Source organism: Astatotilapia calliptera, chromosome 9 (genome assembly GCF_900246225.1).
Source record: "Astatotilapia calliptera chromosome 9, fAstCal1.2, whole genome shotgun sequence".
In the NCBI taxonomy this organism is placed as follows: Eukaryota; Metazoa; Chordata; class Actinopteri; order Cichliformes; family Cichlidae; genus Astatotilapia; species Astatotilapia calliptera.
This window is the reverse complement of record NC_039310.1, coordinates 21,097,165-21,114,473: the sequence shown is the minus strand read 5'-3', so window position 1 is coordinate 21,114,473 and position 17,309 is coordinate 21,097,165. Positions and strand designations below refer to the sequence as shown.

General features: G+C 39.8%; 1 protein-coding gene across 1 annotated transcript; it reads right to left on the bottom strand.

Annotated features, from left to right (window-relative positions):
- Positions 1-309: 309 nt before the first annotated feature.
- Positions 310-2,841, bottom strand: otulina (OTU deubiquitinase with linear linkage specificity a). Its single transcript, XM_026179861.1, is given in 4 exon segments — positions 310-872; positions 2,350-2,426; positions 2,428-2,472; positions 2,607-2,841. Coding segments are annotated over 4 exon segments (639 nt in total). The 5' UTR covers positions 2,721-2,841; the 3' UTR covers positions 310-469.
- Between the last annotated feature and the right edge of the window lie 14,468 nt (positions 2,842-17,309).

Sequence of the window (17,309 nt, the reverse complement as noted above, 5' to 3'; positions counted from 1 at the left end):
CCTCGGACCGGTACCGGGCCACGAGAGTTAAGGCTCAGGTGTGAAATGCATGGTTTTTATCGGTTTTCAGCATTATTTTGTCATCGTTTTTATCGTTAACTCGGTTTTCCTGGGTCTTTTCACGCGTGTTATGAATAAATCTTCATTTTTTCGGTACCGGTACTAGTTTTATTTTGTTGTATTTATCCGCAACACCTTAAAGGCCGGTCCATGAAAATATTGTCGGGCATAAACCGGTCCGTGGTGCAAAAAAGGTTGGGGACTACTGCTATAGACTATTCTCATTTTAGAGGCAACGATCCAAACATGCAGCAGGAAATTTCAGTTTATTTCCAAACACTTTAAAATACAAAAATCCATAAGTATATAAAACATTATATACATCTTCATGGTTTTTTTGTGAGAAAGATCTTCACACCAAGCCTATTTAGCGTCACAGTTTCAGTCATCACTCGAACCCTTTCAGTCACTACAGCTTCCTCAGTTCCTCTATGTGGCCGATGAGCTCCTGTGGCATTCCCAGTTCTGACACCACGTCAACGCAGCACTGCAGGAGGAGGTGCAGCTCCTCAGTGGACCCCGAGCAGATCCTTTGTGGCCTGTGAGGAAAGTCCGAGTCCATTGTCTCTCCCTTCCTACAGCAGTCCGACTCTTCACAGTGCTGCTCGCAGCAGCCCCGGTCTGCCCGTTCCACCTCCAGGTCCTCCATGCTCTCGGAGACGTCGCTCACACTGGGCGGAGGATTCTCCAGAGCGTTCTTGATACCGTTCGCTATTCTGTCTTCATGCTGCGTGACCCTGTGCAGAAGGTCAGTCACAGAGGATGGGACGGGCTTTTCCGGATGCTGGATCTGGCACCAGCACCATATAGCGCTGCGAGACACAAAGAAACAACAGAGTCACATTCAATGGCACACAAAGGACACTTCAATGACAGTTGGTACAAAAGAGACTCGGGATGTTTCTGTGCAAGAATGAGGCTGAAACCTCTGAGAGGATTTCCATGTGGCATGAACGAGGACTTCTCAATTACAGAGATTTCACTGTGGATGCTGTCTGTTATATTTGATTGTTTATCCTTAATATATCCTTCATTGAGCAATTATTACAATCTCGTGATTTTTTAGAAACTGAGGGGGAAAAAACATAAATAACACTTTGTAAAAATTTCTCATTGGACAGTTTCTATTGACAGGGACAATGACTGACTCTAAACTACATGATTATAGGCAGAGTCCATTCCTGTTGATGCCTTATTGGCTACTTTATACACATCCTATTTGAGTCAAGCCCACCTTTTATCAAGTGTTCAGGCTGCTGCTGGTGTAACAGCGTGGGTCAGTTTCTTGGCACACTTTGGGCCTCTTAATACCAGCAACATTTAAATTGTTGTGTTTACCCAGCAGGATAACACACCATGCCACAAAGCTCAAATCACCTCAACTCTTTTTTTTTCTTGAATGTAACAGTGAGTTTAGGGTGAAAATTCCCTCCACAGAATTCATGAATTGAGTCCCTGTTCTTTTGATATTTTCGTGAGATCGTCAAGCCAGTCTCTGCCAATTTTTGTCATTTTAATTTAATGTTTATTTGTGCAATACTGGTGGATGGACTGATAGATGAGGTCAGGCAGGAGTCTCTGTAATGAGAGGAGGGAGATGGTGGAAGAGAACCTGGAGGTATGGTCTCTATCGTTTGATCAGGTGTGTAAACCACCCAATTATTAAAAAAAAGAAAAAAAAAGAAATCCTTTTTAATTGTGTGTGGACAGCTACTGATACCGATACTTGACTTCAGGAGGTCACCAGTAAGTGGTGTGACAGTGACATATGATCACAACTTCAAGCCACTGTGTATGGGACAATACAGTTAATCAAACTTTTAACCAAAGTATAATTCGTTTCCACGAATTATAAAATAAGGCAACAAATTAAAAAAAAAAAAAAAAAATTTAAAGTCTGCAGACTCCAGGGTAGACCCAGAATACATTGGGCTGGACAGATTACATATCTGTCTGACCTAGGAATGCCTTAGATTCCCCCAGGAGGATCTGTGAATTGTGGCTGGGGACTAGGAGCTCTGGGATACCCTGCTTAGCCTACCTACCTACTCTCATTGCAACTCAACTTCGGATAAGAAGAAGACAATGGCTGGATGAGATACATGTGCAATCAAGGAGCCCAAACCATGTATATCATGAAGTTTTAAATAGACATGTGTATAACCCCTTTAAAATGATGTCACTTTAATATGTGACATCTTATTAGATGTTATCATGTTATTGTAAGGAAAACAATATCACGTGACAAGTCACGTGTGGGGCAGATGTATGACGTTATTGATGGTTTACCTGACGATTCCTCTGAGTCGTCCCACAGCCACAGTCTGAGCTGCTCCCTCCTTGAAGCCCAGGCTGAATCCCACCTGAAAGCGAGGCATCCTCAGCGGTATCAACTCCGTCCACATACCCGTCCTGAGAGAAAACATGAGCGAGTTAAACACAGGACAGCACACCACATCACAAAAACAAACACACAGGACGTTTAGCACGCAGAGCCGGTGTGAGTTAACATTTCAGGATCCGTTTTTGATGTGAGCTAACTTTACCCTCAGTCGCTTTTTCATGTTGGAGGTCCACTCCTTACTCTGTAAGCTAAGCTCGTCCGCACTCTCGTCGAAGACATCGTCTCCGCTCACAGGCAGAGCTTTAACCCAGGACATGACGATTTAAAAGCAAAAACACCGTTTTAAACGCACTAGCATGGAAGCTATCTCCTGCTTCTTCTTCTACGGCAAGCGCGCTTTATCCTCGATGGAAAACTGTATGTGCGTGCGCGCCACCCTCTGGCCTGGAGTACAAAAAGCCGTTAGTCAACGGCAGTGCTACCGATACCAATGCCGATACTTTTAATCTATAAAAGCGGCTTATGGGAGAGCAGTGTGTCATGATTTATGATGAGATAATCATCATCATTTTAATGACTGCTAAATCATTGTGATTTTTACTTTCTACAGTACTTACTTAACATAGTAAAACACACTTGTCAGATTTTCGTGTATCTTGAAGCTGGGTTATTTGGAGACCTAGAATGTAAATGTACCCATCCCTGAAGCACCTTGGTTCAGCTTGTATAGATTATCTACTATAGGCTATAAACAAAATACACATGAAGATCAACATAGAAAGGTTCAGACAACTTTCATAGTTTGTCTTTGCGGTATATGTATATTTTTCCAAAAGAAATAATTTAACATAATTCAATGAGCTAAATAGTAAGCTTACAGGATAGAAAAAAAATATCAATCCTTTCACACTAATCTAATACCAATACCAGTGTTGGTATCAATGCTATCAATATCTGGATTAATCCGCCCGCCTCTTCTGGGAGTGCCAAACTAATTTTAGTTCATGGGCCAATGTGTGTCCAAATTCAGGAGCTGCGGGAGGAAATTAAAACAAAAAACAAAAACAAAAAACACCACAATAACCTGTAAGAAAACAATAAAAAAAGAAGTCTTTGTATATGTATTAATAGGAAAAAGTTTATTTGTCCATCTTGCAATAAAATGTCATGTCAGAAAGTGACACAGGTGATTGTGACATAAAGTAAAAAGTTAAAGTATATTGATCAAACTGGGCGTGATCTTAAAATTAAGAACTAAAAGTTAAAAAAACAAAAACAACAAAACACACAAAATTCCAAGATAATGAAAACTAATAATTAATAAATGTAAACAAAAAACAAAGAAAGGAAAAGTACAGCTTCCACACCTTGGATAGGTCACCAGTCTATCCCGAGCCAAATTACAGATAAGATGAATTATTCTGATCTCACATTCACGCTCTGCATAGTTACATCTTTGCTTTACTTGAAGGAAACAATTTGTGCAAAGGAACATTCTGAGCTTCTGCTTCACTGACAGCCTGTCTGTGATGGTTTGTATGCATACACCTGAACCAAAAGTCAATTCAGGAAGGTCTTATTTTAAGGGAGGAATTTCCCTTTAAAGAACACTCTTCTTCGGTGGTATTGATGTGTAAAATGACATCCTAGGCTGCGCACTGCCACCTAGTTATTTTACCCAGCAGGCACTGACAGTTTGAGCCTGCAGAGGGCGCTGAAGACCTACTTTAAAACTGAGTGTGGTCCACACGCTACATCAACACCATCATCATCACCATCATCACTGTGGTTCAGCTCAGAAGGTTTCCTGCAGTCTGTTTGCTTTATTCTCGTCTTCTAATTCTTTTTATATTTTATCTGTGTGGTTTTTTTTAAATCATCATAATTACACAGAGGATGCTTCATCTGTCAGTACTGCTTATTTTGTTTTATTACTTAATAACTGCAACATACTTATAAATATTTGAGTATGTAAACCATCATCACGTTTGATTGCAAGGTTTTTAAGATAAAATGGAAGGATTAAAAATATGGGTTTGGGCGTTTCTTTAGTGTTTGTAATTATGCACTGTCGAGAGGATTATTTGGAGAGGCAGTGATTAGCGAAAATTCTTACAGCATCCCAATTAAATCAAATAATAAGTCAAAACATGGCTTGGGTGTGGCATATGCTTATATGTGGCATATAGCAAGATCATATAAAAACCAGAACAACACAAAGAAGGAAAAATAAACAATAATGTAATTTTCCATGTAGCTCTTTAGGACATGTTGTAAAGGACTTTTTATTAGTGCTGTGCATTACTGCAAATTTTGGTATCGATCTGATACCGAGCACTATTGCCAATACCAGTACCAATATTGACACTTTTGACTTAGGAAACCAGCTTATGTAGGTGAGAGCAGTGTGTTATGATTTATCAGATGAATCATCATTCATTTGCAAATTGTGAACACATTTGATTGACCACTAATTCCCTGTGATTTAAAATTTTCACAATAATTATTTAACACAAACACACCTTTCAGCCATCCATGCTTTTTAAAACTGTGAATGTAAATGTGCTACATACTATAAATAAAGTAGACCTGACATTCAACACAAAACGGTTCAGACATTTTTCATAGTGTCTGTTTAAGGTTTATTTTTATTAAAAAAGATCTTCAAGGATAGAAACAAAGTATCGATCTTATCATGTTAGTATCGAACTAATACCAATATCAGCACTGGTATCGATACTATCATTATTTGTATTGATCTGCCCACCTCTTATTCTTTTTTTTCATTTAAAAAACAGCTGATTAGCAAAATGTGGAACAATATAAATGCAAAATAAATGAATCTTGTGTATTTCACAATAAAACATAATTTCAGTGCGAGAAACTGCTCAGACGCTGCTGCTTGAATCACAGTCTGGTGCATCTTTACAGCTTCCTGTTTAAGTTTTCAAAGAAAGAAATGTCATCTGTCATGACAAACACATTATTCACTCATCCATAATGCATCTCACCTCCCTTTTTCCCACTGTTGAGAAGAGAGAGTGGGAGAAATGGGGAAAAAATAAAACAAGCCCCTTGTTTTATTTTCAGATTTTCTCATTCTTCATGCCACGCTTTATGGAAAACACAGGAGAGAGTGGACAGCGGGTAAATGCATTTCACCTTGGTGGAGTGCATTTGCAGCCGTGGACAACAATGGCCTTGAGAATACTCTGAGGCCACGGTGGAGTTGTCTCTGTTCTGGAAATGGAGTCGGCCCGGAGGCCTCATTCGCGGCAGCCACACCTTCAGTCCCCCTCGCTCAAAGAGTCAAAACAACCAGCCGGGGCAATCACCTGACACATTTCCATCCAATTTCCACTGCAGAATGTGTTCATTTTCAGGCTAATGGCATGTCATTTTGCAGGAGCCTTTGGTCAAGAATTAATCCTGGAATCAAAACAGATTTTCCGGGGAGCAATCTTCCATCAAGTATTGATTTTTTTACACTCACAGAGCCTGTACTCCCTAATTTAACCTGACAGCCAGCAGCACAATGGACTGGGAGCACCTTGGCGTCTCACAGAGGGAGCTCTCCTCCTCCTCCTCCTCCTCCTCCTCCTCCTTTTCTCCACGAAGTGAAAGAGAGATTGGGAATGGGGGAGAAAAAAAAGGACTCCCTGATGTATAAAACAAAGAGCACTGGTTACAGAAAACAGAGAGCTAAAGCTTCCGTCTCTCTGTTTTACCTCTAATTATGTTTTCTAGGATAGTGCAACTTGGGCAGGTGAGGCTGAGAGGGGAAGAAGGGAAAGTGTTCTGGGGCCATCAGCTATCATTATGGGCCTGTTGACATCTGCCTGTCTTTGAGTGATTCTCATCTGTGATTTCCCCTGGTCATTTTCTGCAGATGCACGAAGAGGGGTTTCATCATGGCCCCATAAAAAAGGCCCAAAGTGTCCGCGCAGGCCTTCACTAATAAGAAAGCAAAGACGTGTCCGACCATGTCACACTCCTCTCCCATCCATATCCGCTCTCTTGATGCCTTTAGATATGCAATCATTCTCTTTTCTCTCCCTCTCCCCCTCTGTGTGTGCTGTAAGTATACTATACCCTACGTAGAGGTCAGTGGGATGAGAGGATGATGGAGGGCAGGGCCAGTCATTTTCCTCTAGCTCTTAAAGCTGCGATGACCCATGCGCAGAAGAGTTGCACTTTGCCAGAGGGCCTTTTCACGTGCTGCGTATAAACTACCTGACAGAAGGGAAACTGTTTCACTTTTTAATCTGCCGCGTGTAGCTCATGGTCGTCCATTTCAAGCAACATATGGAGCGGCGTTTCTGTTTGGTCATGAGATTAGGTCACAAGTTTGCAGCACATTTCCTAGTGCTAAATGGATACGATGAGTCCCCAAACTCTTTATGCATAAATATGGTATACGTGTTATCCAAATCACCAGTGTTTCCTCAGCGTTGCTATGGCTTCTGCTCTAAGAGATTGTACAGACATAATTAAGGTGCAAAGTTCTTAAGTGTTTTATTTACATACAGTATATATATAAATAATCCTAACCCATTGAGATAAGAGATATACTGATACAGCAATTTAAATTTGTGACAAAATGTTTTATTTCATTTGATTTTGACTTATTACACAATTAAACCTGCTCAGAAAAAGTGTTACTTGTCCACTTTAATATCGGTCTTACTACTTATGCCAGCAACTTCTAAATGAATGCCACCGGATTCAGAGTAACAGCATTTTCAAAGACATCACCTGTGTCATTAAAACTGTAAAATTATGAGTGAATTTTTTGAAGCAAAGCATATGAGCTACAGTCTGTATACGAGAGATGGACATGGCCACTGTGACATCATCCGCCAGTTAGTGAAGTCATGTCATGAAGCCTTAGACTCACCTTTTGTTTTGTAGTCTCATCTTAAAGCATAGCCAACTTTATTGTTTTTATTGTTTTTTTAGACTCTGGTGGGGTCCATATTTAAAAAAAAATAGATAACATGTTATGTTCTGAAAGACGTGAAACTAGTATTTACTAAAGTCATAAGCCGAGTGTGTCTTCTCATCAATCAAACTTCTTTTTGCACCTACAGAAGTCGTCCCCTGCTGGCACATTAACTTCACTTTTCAAACAAAGAAAATTGGATATATTTGTTTGAAGTTTGGAGGATTTAATCAATCAGGCACAACATTTTGACCACCTGCCAAATATTGTGTTGTGTATTGTATTGTGTTGGTGCCCCTTTTGCTGCCAGAACAGCACTGACCTGCTGAACAACCGTGTCATCCGGTTGTTCAGGGATGACACGACGAATCCTACTTCCGGGCCTAAAGTAGTCTGCGTTTAATATGGCTTTTGTGTTGTTAACATGTTTAATGTTATGTATTTTCTTCTATTTAATCTCAAAAAGCTCCAAAAACAGTCAGTGATCACTGTTGACCTCCCTCGGCTTTTATTACCGCTAATCATTTATTTAAGCTCAGTTTTTAAAACCTTAGGATGTAACTACAGCCCAGCCCATGCAGCAGTATATGAATGACTAACCTCGTATTGTGGATGGCAGTGGCGGCTCCTGAAAAAAATCTCAGGGGGGGCAATTTTTATGATATCGACTAAAATGACCCATTTAATGAGTACATCAAACAACACAATTTTAATTTAAATTTAAAATGAACAACCATATTCTGGCCATTTGTATAGATTTGTAAAAATGAACATGAACAGATTTTTTTTTTTTTTTTTTTGAATGAATGAAAAATAACTATTGAAAACAACAACTGTAAACTGATTGGGGGGGTGGGCTAAATGCGTCCCCGCATTGCTAGCTCAAAAGCACCACAAAACTTAATACAATCGATGATTTTAGATAAAATATGACGGTTTTTATCTACCTCTTCGTTGTGCCTTCTTAAAGCAATCCGATGTCCATCATCTAGCTGCGCCGCTATGCTAGTTTTCCCTAGCACAGCTAGCTTTACACTGTTGTCCATATGAACTCGTGAGCTTTCATGTTTCTTGATTCGTTCGGAGAGGTGCTTTAAGTCGGTTTGTCCAGATTGTGTCCACGTCAAATCACACTTGTCACTTTTGAACAGTATGCACGGGAAACAAAAAAGTGCATTAGCTGTTCCACAGCCTGTCAGCCACGACTTGCGCTGGAACCAACTCCGACAAAAAGTCCTGTTGTATGCTTTTGACTTCTCCTTCGTTGCCTGGGTTAGTTGAATTTCGGGCTTGTCAGGTCCCAACTCTTTAACTTGCAGTTTTTCTGCCATTGTCCTTCTGGCAAAAGGGTAGGTTAGAAGCGATCTAACCGAATTTGGGGGAGGCTGTGCCTCAACCGTTAACAATACCGCTGCCATCGTCTCTCTCTGACCTTATAGCTCACTTAGGCTACTGACTGAGGTAAAATTCTAGAACAGCAAATCTTCGCGCGTTTTCTGCAGGGGCGCAATTTTAAGCGCCCCCAAACCATTTAATTCAGCGACGCTGATAGGTCAAATATTTATTATTTTCCCCTGGCAACCATTTAATGATAGGCTATTTCGCTGCATATCAAGGGCGCTTTGACGAGCGCCCCAGAAGAAGAAAAACACCGTTTGTTGGTTGAACTTTAATGAGTCAGCTGGTGAAAATGTTAAAATACGCCTGGCTGTATATGGGCACACACATAGTAAAACTATCATTGATGAATTTTTTAAAAATATATATTTTTACTCCTCCACATTTGGGGGGGCGGAGCCCGAGCGCCCCCTATGGGCCAGCCGCCACTGGTGGATGGATTATCTCAGTTGTTCTCCTGGCTGAAGTTTGGTCCTTTTACAGCATCCTGCCATGCGATTACATTTGTTCCTGACCACCGAGAACACTCACGTTAACGCTTATCGAGTGGAAAAAAAGTTAGCTTGTTTATATTATGCTAACATAGCTGTGTCGCTAGCGGTCACGTAGCACATCATTATATACCAGCTAGCCCAACTTCAGTAACCCTACAAACGTCACTGCTGTTTAGTTTTCTGTCTTCATTTATGTTGGAAGTGATAACAGAGCTGTACGTTTTAATTTGTTTCCAAAACCCCGCAGTCAGGACATGCTATATTGTATTTAGATAGAAGCTAGCGAGCTAACTTCCTGCTAACTTCTAACTCCGTTAAATGTCATAAATTCCGTTTTCATGGATGCCTGGATGTTAAACTCAATTGTTACACCTGGTAGAGCAGAACGCTGATCATTTTATTAAAGATGAAAGACTTTAGACAGTTTTTCAACACGCAGTAATACCATAGTGATCGTTTGATATATGGACCTGCAGCGGAGTTTAGGTCCAGACATGGCTAGTGACGTCAGACTTAACGACCGGATTACTCCCTGTTCCAATTCTAATGCTCACATGACCATTGTTGGTATTTTTGGCGCTGCCCAGCGGTCAGCATGGGCGCTCTGACTGGTCTCCAGCTGTGCATCCTCATACACAAAAAACTTTGATGCACTGTCTATTCTGACACCTTTCTATTGTTTCTATCAGAACAATTTGTTGGATCGGACCGGACGGGCCATCCTTCGCTCACCACTTGCACCACTAAGCTTCGACTGCCCATGACCTTTGTCTCTGGTTAATCACTTTTCCTTCTTGGACCACTTTTCATCGATCACTTGCTCCCTAATATATCCTACTCGCTTCATAATCTTATGCCTGATTGGTGTAAGTCCACTTTCTTTTTGTTGCACACTGTTAAATGTATTACTCTGTTTTCAAAAGTACTGCATCACCTACTTGTTACACCTACAGGAGCTGCCTGACCACGCCATGAAGCTCGCTGCACACAGTTTTTGTGCTGATGTTAATGCACAAAAACTTATGCACTATGCACCTCAGCACTCTCATATCCCGCTGTGTAACTTTATGTGATCTGCAGTTTCGTGTCCATTTGCTGTGGTTCCTAAACACTTCCACTTTGCAATAACACCACTTACAGCTGAAGGGAAGAAATTTCACAAACTGACTTGTTCCAAGAGCAGCATCCTGTTACAGCTCCACACTTGAATTGTGAGCTCTTTACACTAACCTATTCTTTCACAAATGTTTGTAAAGGTATAATAAAATATAACGCAAGGTCAAAGTAACATTATGTATTTAATCAGGAGCAAAAACGAGTTCGTGATGGGGCCTTTAGCTATATTACACATAAAGGTTTTATTTTATTTTATTTTTGCCAAATATCCAAGTGTCTGGCTGCTTACTCTGTTCAAAGTGATGCATTCAGTATTTGTATTTTTACGGCTAAAAGCTTGTATTAAAGAGCTGGATGTGAACTATTCATTGAAGCGTTATTGACCATTTTCTTTATAGATCGTGTTTGTGTGAAGCAGGTGGGAAGCAGAGTGAGCAGGCGCGCAGCTGCAGCTTCTCCCCAGGTTTGCTCGTGGTACTTTGCAAACACGCTCCCGCTCTAAAACAGAGACATCACAGCCTATAGACATGCATTCAAAACCCGGGCTGCTAGAAAGTTAAATGGGCCGATGCAATCAGCTGCTCAAGTCAGACAGGTGTCTCTGTAAAGACCAGGCTATTAACTCCTCTACCTGCAAATACCTTGCATTGTGTCATTGCTAATAATGCTGAAAAAAAGGGCAGGGGGAAAAAAACCCAAAACAGAAACAAGAGTGAAAGCAAAAGGGATCATATGCATGGCCAACCTCGATTGCATGTGAGGATTGGTAATTGCACCCCCAGAGGCATCTGGGTGTGCAGAGTAGCAAAGTGGGAGACGCCTGAGCAGCTCGGGCTTCACAGTCAGTGTACCAACATCTCAACCCCGAGGAGGAAGTGAAAACAAGAAGGCGGAGGAGCGGAGGGTGAGGGATATACAGACAGTTCATTTACCCAGAACATCAGCCCACCGCGCATTGTCTGAAAGATAAGGAAAGTGAATGCATCATGCCTGATGGAAAACAAAGGCAGCAATTTAAAACCATCTGCATCCAACACATGCACTCTCTCCCTCCACCTTTCTGTTTCTGTGTCCTGACTGATATTGAAACATAATCCATTTGGAGCGCCGACGTGTCATTATATTTCTGCTCCCTCTCCCCATTCAGGACAATTTCAGGTGGCTGCAGGTTGAACAGGAATGTTTTATTTCAACCAGTCAGACAGTCAAGAGTCTTCACTTTGAATCTGCTCAGAAGACAAAAAAAAGAAACTCCCCAAAAAACTGAGATACAAAAACAGGACTTACAGTTTTACTTTAAATTCTTCTTAAGGAGACCTCAGCTGCTCCTGCTAGCTTCTGCAGGTTCAGAAATAAATATATATATATATATTTATATATAAAAAACAATCATTCACAAAGATTCCGAGATCAAAACTCGTCTTTACTGGGCGACTGTCTTTACTAGAAACATCACACACCACAAAGGCCTCTGACTACTGTATTCTGCACTTAGATCTTAGCAAAGAAAGAAGAAAAGAATCAAATGTAGGTTTTCCAAGAGTTTTCTTCAAAATACGTGTTGAGTCTTCCTTTTGTTTTACTGTGTATTTCTCCAAGCCAGTGGTTCTCAAACTGTGGGGTGCAGGGGCCCCACTGGTGGGGCGTGGATGACCGGGGGGGTAAAACACGAAGAGAAAACAAAATGATATTTCACCAAAAAACACAACTTATTTGATTTTTTTATTGTTAACAAATGCTAAAAATTGGAGAGTGTGAACTTTTTTTGGCTTATGAATTTGGGCATGTGAGAGAGAGTTTGTGAAACACTGTAAAAGCATTTTCACTTATTATGCGTAATATCCTTCATTAGACACTCAGAGGAGTTCGCTTATAACTCAATCTACTATAAAATCCTAAACGCTCAGAAGTGTTTGTTGATGAAAAACATAAATACGGTACAGAATTATATTTGTTAGGTTTGGGAAGTTTAAAATATAAAAGATGTCAGAATCTTGACCCACACTAAAGTAAGCATGTTCAAATTTAATTTTTAAGTATTATTTTAATATACTTTTAATGAAGACATTACTAATCCATGTAATCAGTTAGGTCTTTGGTCTTTTTCTAAAATCTAAAGTTAGAAAGGAAGCTGGAAAAAAAGGTTAGATTATGGGAGTTTTTGTTTTTTTAAAAATCTACAAAAATCATTTTACAATAACTTATTTATTAGTTTTTTGACTAACTGTTTCAGCTTTATTGCATACTCAGTTACCAGGGGCAACAAACCTACCTTATTTTTCACCATTCTAGTACCTGGTCAGGCACTTTTGTTTTTTTTTTTTAGATCTGTCTTAATTTCTAAACCTTGTTTAGATTCAACAAGGTGCTGGACAACATTTGTCAGAGATTTTGGTCCATATTGACATTAGAGCATCACACAGTTGCTGCAGATAGGTTGGCTTCATATCCAATGTGCCGTAGAGTTTTAAAAATGCTTAGTTGGTGCTAAGGGGCCCAAAATGTGCCAAGAAAATATCCCCTACACCGATGATATAAAGCAGGATGCATCCATGCTTTCGTGCTTACACTAAATTCCCTACCATCTGAATGTGACAGCAGAAATCAAGACTCATTACGCCAGGAAAGATTTTCCAATGTGTTACTCTCCAGTTTGGTGACCCATAATGAATTGTAACCTCAGTTCCCTGTTCTTAGTTAACTGGAGTGTCATCTGGTGTGGTGTTCTGCAGCAGCAGCAGAACACCACACCAGATGCCACTTGTTACTTTTGTAACAAACTCAAATAGCTATTTGTTACTCTGGTTACAAAGAGTGGTAATTTGACCTACCAACCTATCAGCTTGAAACAGTTTGACCTCTTCTCCTCTGACATCAACAGGCATGTTCATCCAGAGAGATGCAACTCACTGGATATTTTTCACTGGAGCACATCACGTTCAAAAGCACTTAAATGACCTTTCCTTCCCTTTCTGATGCTCAGTTTGAAATTTAGCAAGTCATCTTGATCATGTCCACATGCCTAAATGCATTTAACTGATGCCATGTGACTGGCTGATTAAATTTTTACATAAATGAGCAGTTGAACAGGTAAAATTGGCTGGCAAGCGTAGAAGAAGAGGTTGTCTTGTGAAGATGATCAGCTTTGTACATTTTAACCTTTGATTTTGCTCTTTTCTTTTTCTTTTTATCGTCTGTTTTGTCTTATTCTGACATACAGTATCCTAAGCTGAAACTGAAAGAGCATTAATAAAGGTGCTCTAAGTGCATTCGTATCATTTTTTGAAAAGTTTTGTGAGTGTGAGGAGATTCCTTTGTATACATTCCTTTGATCAGCTAATAAATAAAAAAAACGCTTTCAAATGTTTGTGATGTCTCAACATAGTTTGAGTCCCTTTACAAAAAGGATGAAGAGCATCAACAACAGACAGGCTTTAGCAATAGGATTCAGCGTTCTTGATTCAACAAGATTTAAGTGGTTAAAACTTAAAAATTGCGCACAAATACGAACAAAACCTGTCAGCGTGACACATTCATACCCTATTCACGACCGATTCATGACTGATAAAAAGCTCGACATTTACTCCATAATATATGATGAGAGCTCCTTTTAACTGAGCCGTTAGACTTCAATCAAAAGCCGTGCGGTACTGCTGCAGAGAGAGGATGGAAAGTAAACTTTTATCAGCAGCAGAATACAAACAGCTCGAGAAAACAGATATGGGTCAGGAGCTGCATCTGCACAATTACATTGTTAATGGCAAAGACAATGAAAATGGCGCGGATGGAAAACAAAAGAATATCAAATAACTCGCTCGAGCTGCGTACACCTCAGCCATCGCTACTCAAAAATACATCCAGCGTTTTGAAATGAAGGGCGGAGAGGGAGTGAGAGAGAGGGCTGAAAGGAAGACGAAAAAGCATCTTGAACATCAGTTTTCAGTCTAATGTTAATAATTTATGTTGTCTGTGCTTTTTATTATTATTATTTATTTATTTACTACTTTCTTTTCAGCAGCCTGCCCATTTTTCAAAGGCATCATGGACAGGGAAGCTGTATCAAACTTTTGAGTTTAGTTTCAAAAGGCTTTCTCCCTGTTTATTTATATATTTCTCCTTCTTTACACTTGTCTTGTTGTTATTTGGTGAGGCGAACACATGAAGCTTTGATGAGAAGCAAACCTGACACGTATTCTTCTCTGGTGACCCCAAGCAAATGCAAATAAAGAGGTAAGTATTAAAATACGCGCCTCTTTTTTTTTTTACAGCGTCTTCTCTCATCAAAACACTTTAAATGGCCAGTTACATGCATTCACCCACCCTTCCATTAACAATAGGTCAAACGGGTCAAATAACTCTACATCACCTCTGATGTGGAAGTTTGTTCGGGGTGATTCAAGATGCACTTGACCATGACCTCCCAAAGAGAGAGAGTCAGGACAAGTGATTTTATTTGGCACTCTCAATAACTCCGACTTTGAAAAGATGAAAGGAGAATCAGAGATGTTTTTAAAAAAAAATATTTGTATGTTGCTCAAAACTTTGAACTCGACAGCACCTTGTGCCCTGAAACACAAAATAGCTCAACGGTATTTGGGAGAAAATATAGTGTAACAAAAAAATTTGTTTCAACTTGATTACATTTATTCAGAGTATTTACTGTCAATGATTAGTATCGTTTAAATATTTTGTGTATAAATAGAGCAAACTGTAGCTACAAAGCCAAAATGGTTGCTGATGTTACTACCCTCTGCTAGCTTGTTACATTTTTTCCTCCATAATGACCTAATTTCAATTAAAAGATGTACAATAACAAACAGGTTAACCAACAGGGAAATAAATAGGCAATCTATCAAAATCAATCTAAACTGCATAAATTGCACTAGAGACATAAGCTAATGTGGCTTATAACTGCTACTCGCCTATGCTAGTTGCCGTTAGCTGGAGGTTAGCTAGAATTTTTAATTTAGCAGCAGAGCAGCACAGTGCCACGGTGGTTAATACTGTTGCCTTACAGCAAGAAGCTCCTGAATTTAATTCCACCATCAGGCCTGAGCTGTTTTATGTGGACTTTGCATGTGTTTGCGTGGGTTTTCTCCTGGTACAGTCCAAAAGACATGCAGTAAGTGGGGTTAGGTTAGCTGGTGATTCTAAATTGCCCGTAGGTGTGAATGTGAGTGCAAATGGTTGTCTGCCTCTCTGTGTTAGCCCTGCGACAGACTGGTGACCTGTTCAGGGTGTACCCTGCCTCTCGCCCTATGGTAGCGATATGATAGGCTCCAGCCCCGCCCCCCCGCAGATAATTTAGCAGCTGTTTTAAGGTTGTGAAATTGAAATTGACCTGTGATGTCAGTGAAAGGTTTTTGTCCAGAGAACCTACGCTCACTGGATATTTTCTCTTATACCATCCTCTTTAAACCCTGAGATGGTTGTGTGGGAATAGTCAGAACGGCCAGCACCAACAACCAACTCGCTTAAATCACCTTTCATCCCCTGAACATTTCTGATACACAGTGTGAACTTCAGCAGATCTTATTTACCGTTTTTACAAGCCTAAATGAATTGAGTTTCTGCCATGTAGATATAATAGTGTATTAAATAAAGTTATAAATTACTTCCTGACTTTTGACCCAGTGCTGACTGTGAATTTAATTCAGTTTTTATGTACTCTTTTATTTAGCTTCTTTGCAGCCCCATATATTTTATCTTGGCCTGTGTTTGTCCTTAATGTTTGGTTTCACTGCATAGCTCTTTGAACAGTCTCGTTGTTGGTTTTTAAAGTGCTTTTAAAGAAAGTGGTATGTTTTGTATTAATGTGTAATAAAACACTTACTTGCCTAGACTGAACTAAATAATGCATTAAACTTCAATATTGCTGTCCTATTTCTATTTTAATCCCCAGCCAATTTAAATATAAAGCAATATTTAGAGCTGGCATAATCAGCATTACTAAGCTAGTTAGGTGAACGTTTTTTTTCTACATCATAAGAAAATTTATCTGCCATAAGGGGGACTTCCAGAGTGTTTTTTAATAGTATGGCACAGGGGGAGACCAAGAACAAAACAGGTGGTGACAGGAAATTACAGTATGTATACAAAAGAAAATTCCCATAAAAAAAAAACACTGAGCATAATTTTCAGGCTCATGCTCAGCCTCCTGTCCTACTACAGATTTATTACAGGCAGGGTTTGCACATAATTGTGCGTCGGATAGCTGTTTTGTGAAATTGAAAACATTTCTCTAGTCAGAAAGGCACATTTTAAAAACATCAGTGCAATTTCCATTGAGGCAAGCAAGGCACTTGCCTAGTGAAATCTAAAAGTAGACAATTTTACCACTGTGAACATGTTCTCTCTCCTTTGTTCTCAAACATTGTTCTGTTATAGTGCTTATTGGGTGTTTTTCCTGTCACCTTGTGGCTGCTGTTGCCTGTGGTCTCTGGAAGCAGGATTGACTCTGCTTGACATCCAACAACAGAAATCTTATGTTAGTGTCTGAGTCCTGTTAAAAAAGGCTTGAGCTATTCAAGCTGAGAGGCTTGTTTGCACATATGCATTGTGGATAAACCTCTTGTATTTGATTGGAAACTGATGAGAGACCAGCATGCTAGCCAAGCTGCCACTAGCTGCTTGGCAAGCTGCCACTAGCTGCTTTCACTGTTCTGAGATCTGTTAGCATCTCTGCTTTGTGTGCAAACAGCATCATCATCTCAACAGATGAGTTTTCTCTTACTAACGACCTTGGTCAAAATGTGATGTAGAGAAGTTAGAGTGTGGCGCAAAATAAATTTTTATGAATTAATTGAGCACATTAGCAATGTCAGTTCCTGCCAATCATATTTCTAGTGGCTATTTTGGACGTCGTTTCATAGAAAAAGCATAACTATATTAGCTAAAACAATCACAGGTTCCCACACGTTACTATGTTCTGGCCTTAAATGACAGATTCTATCAT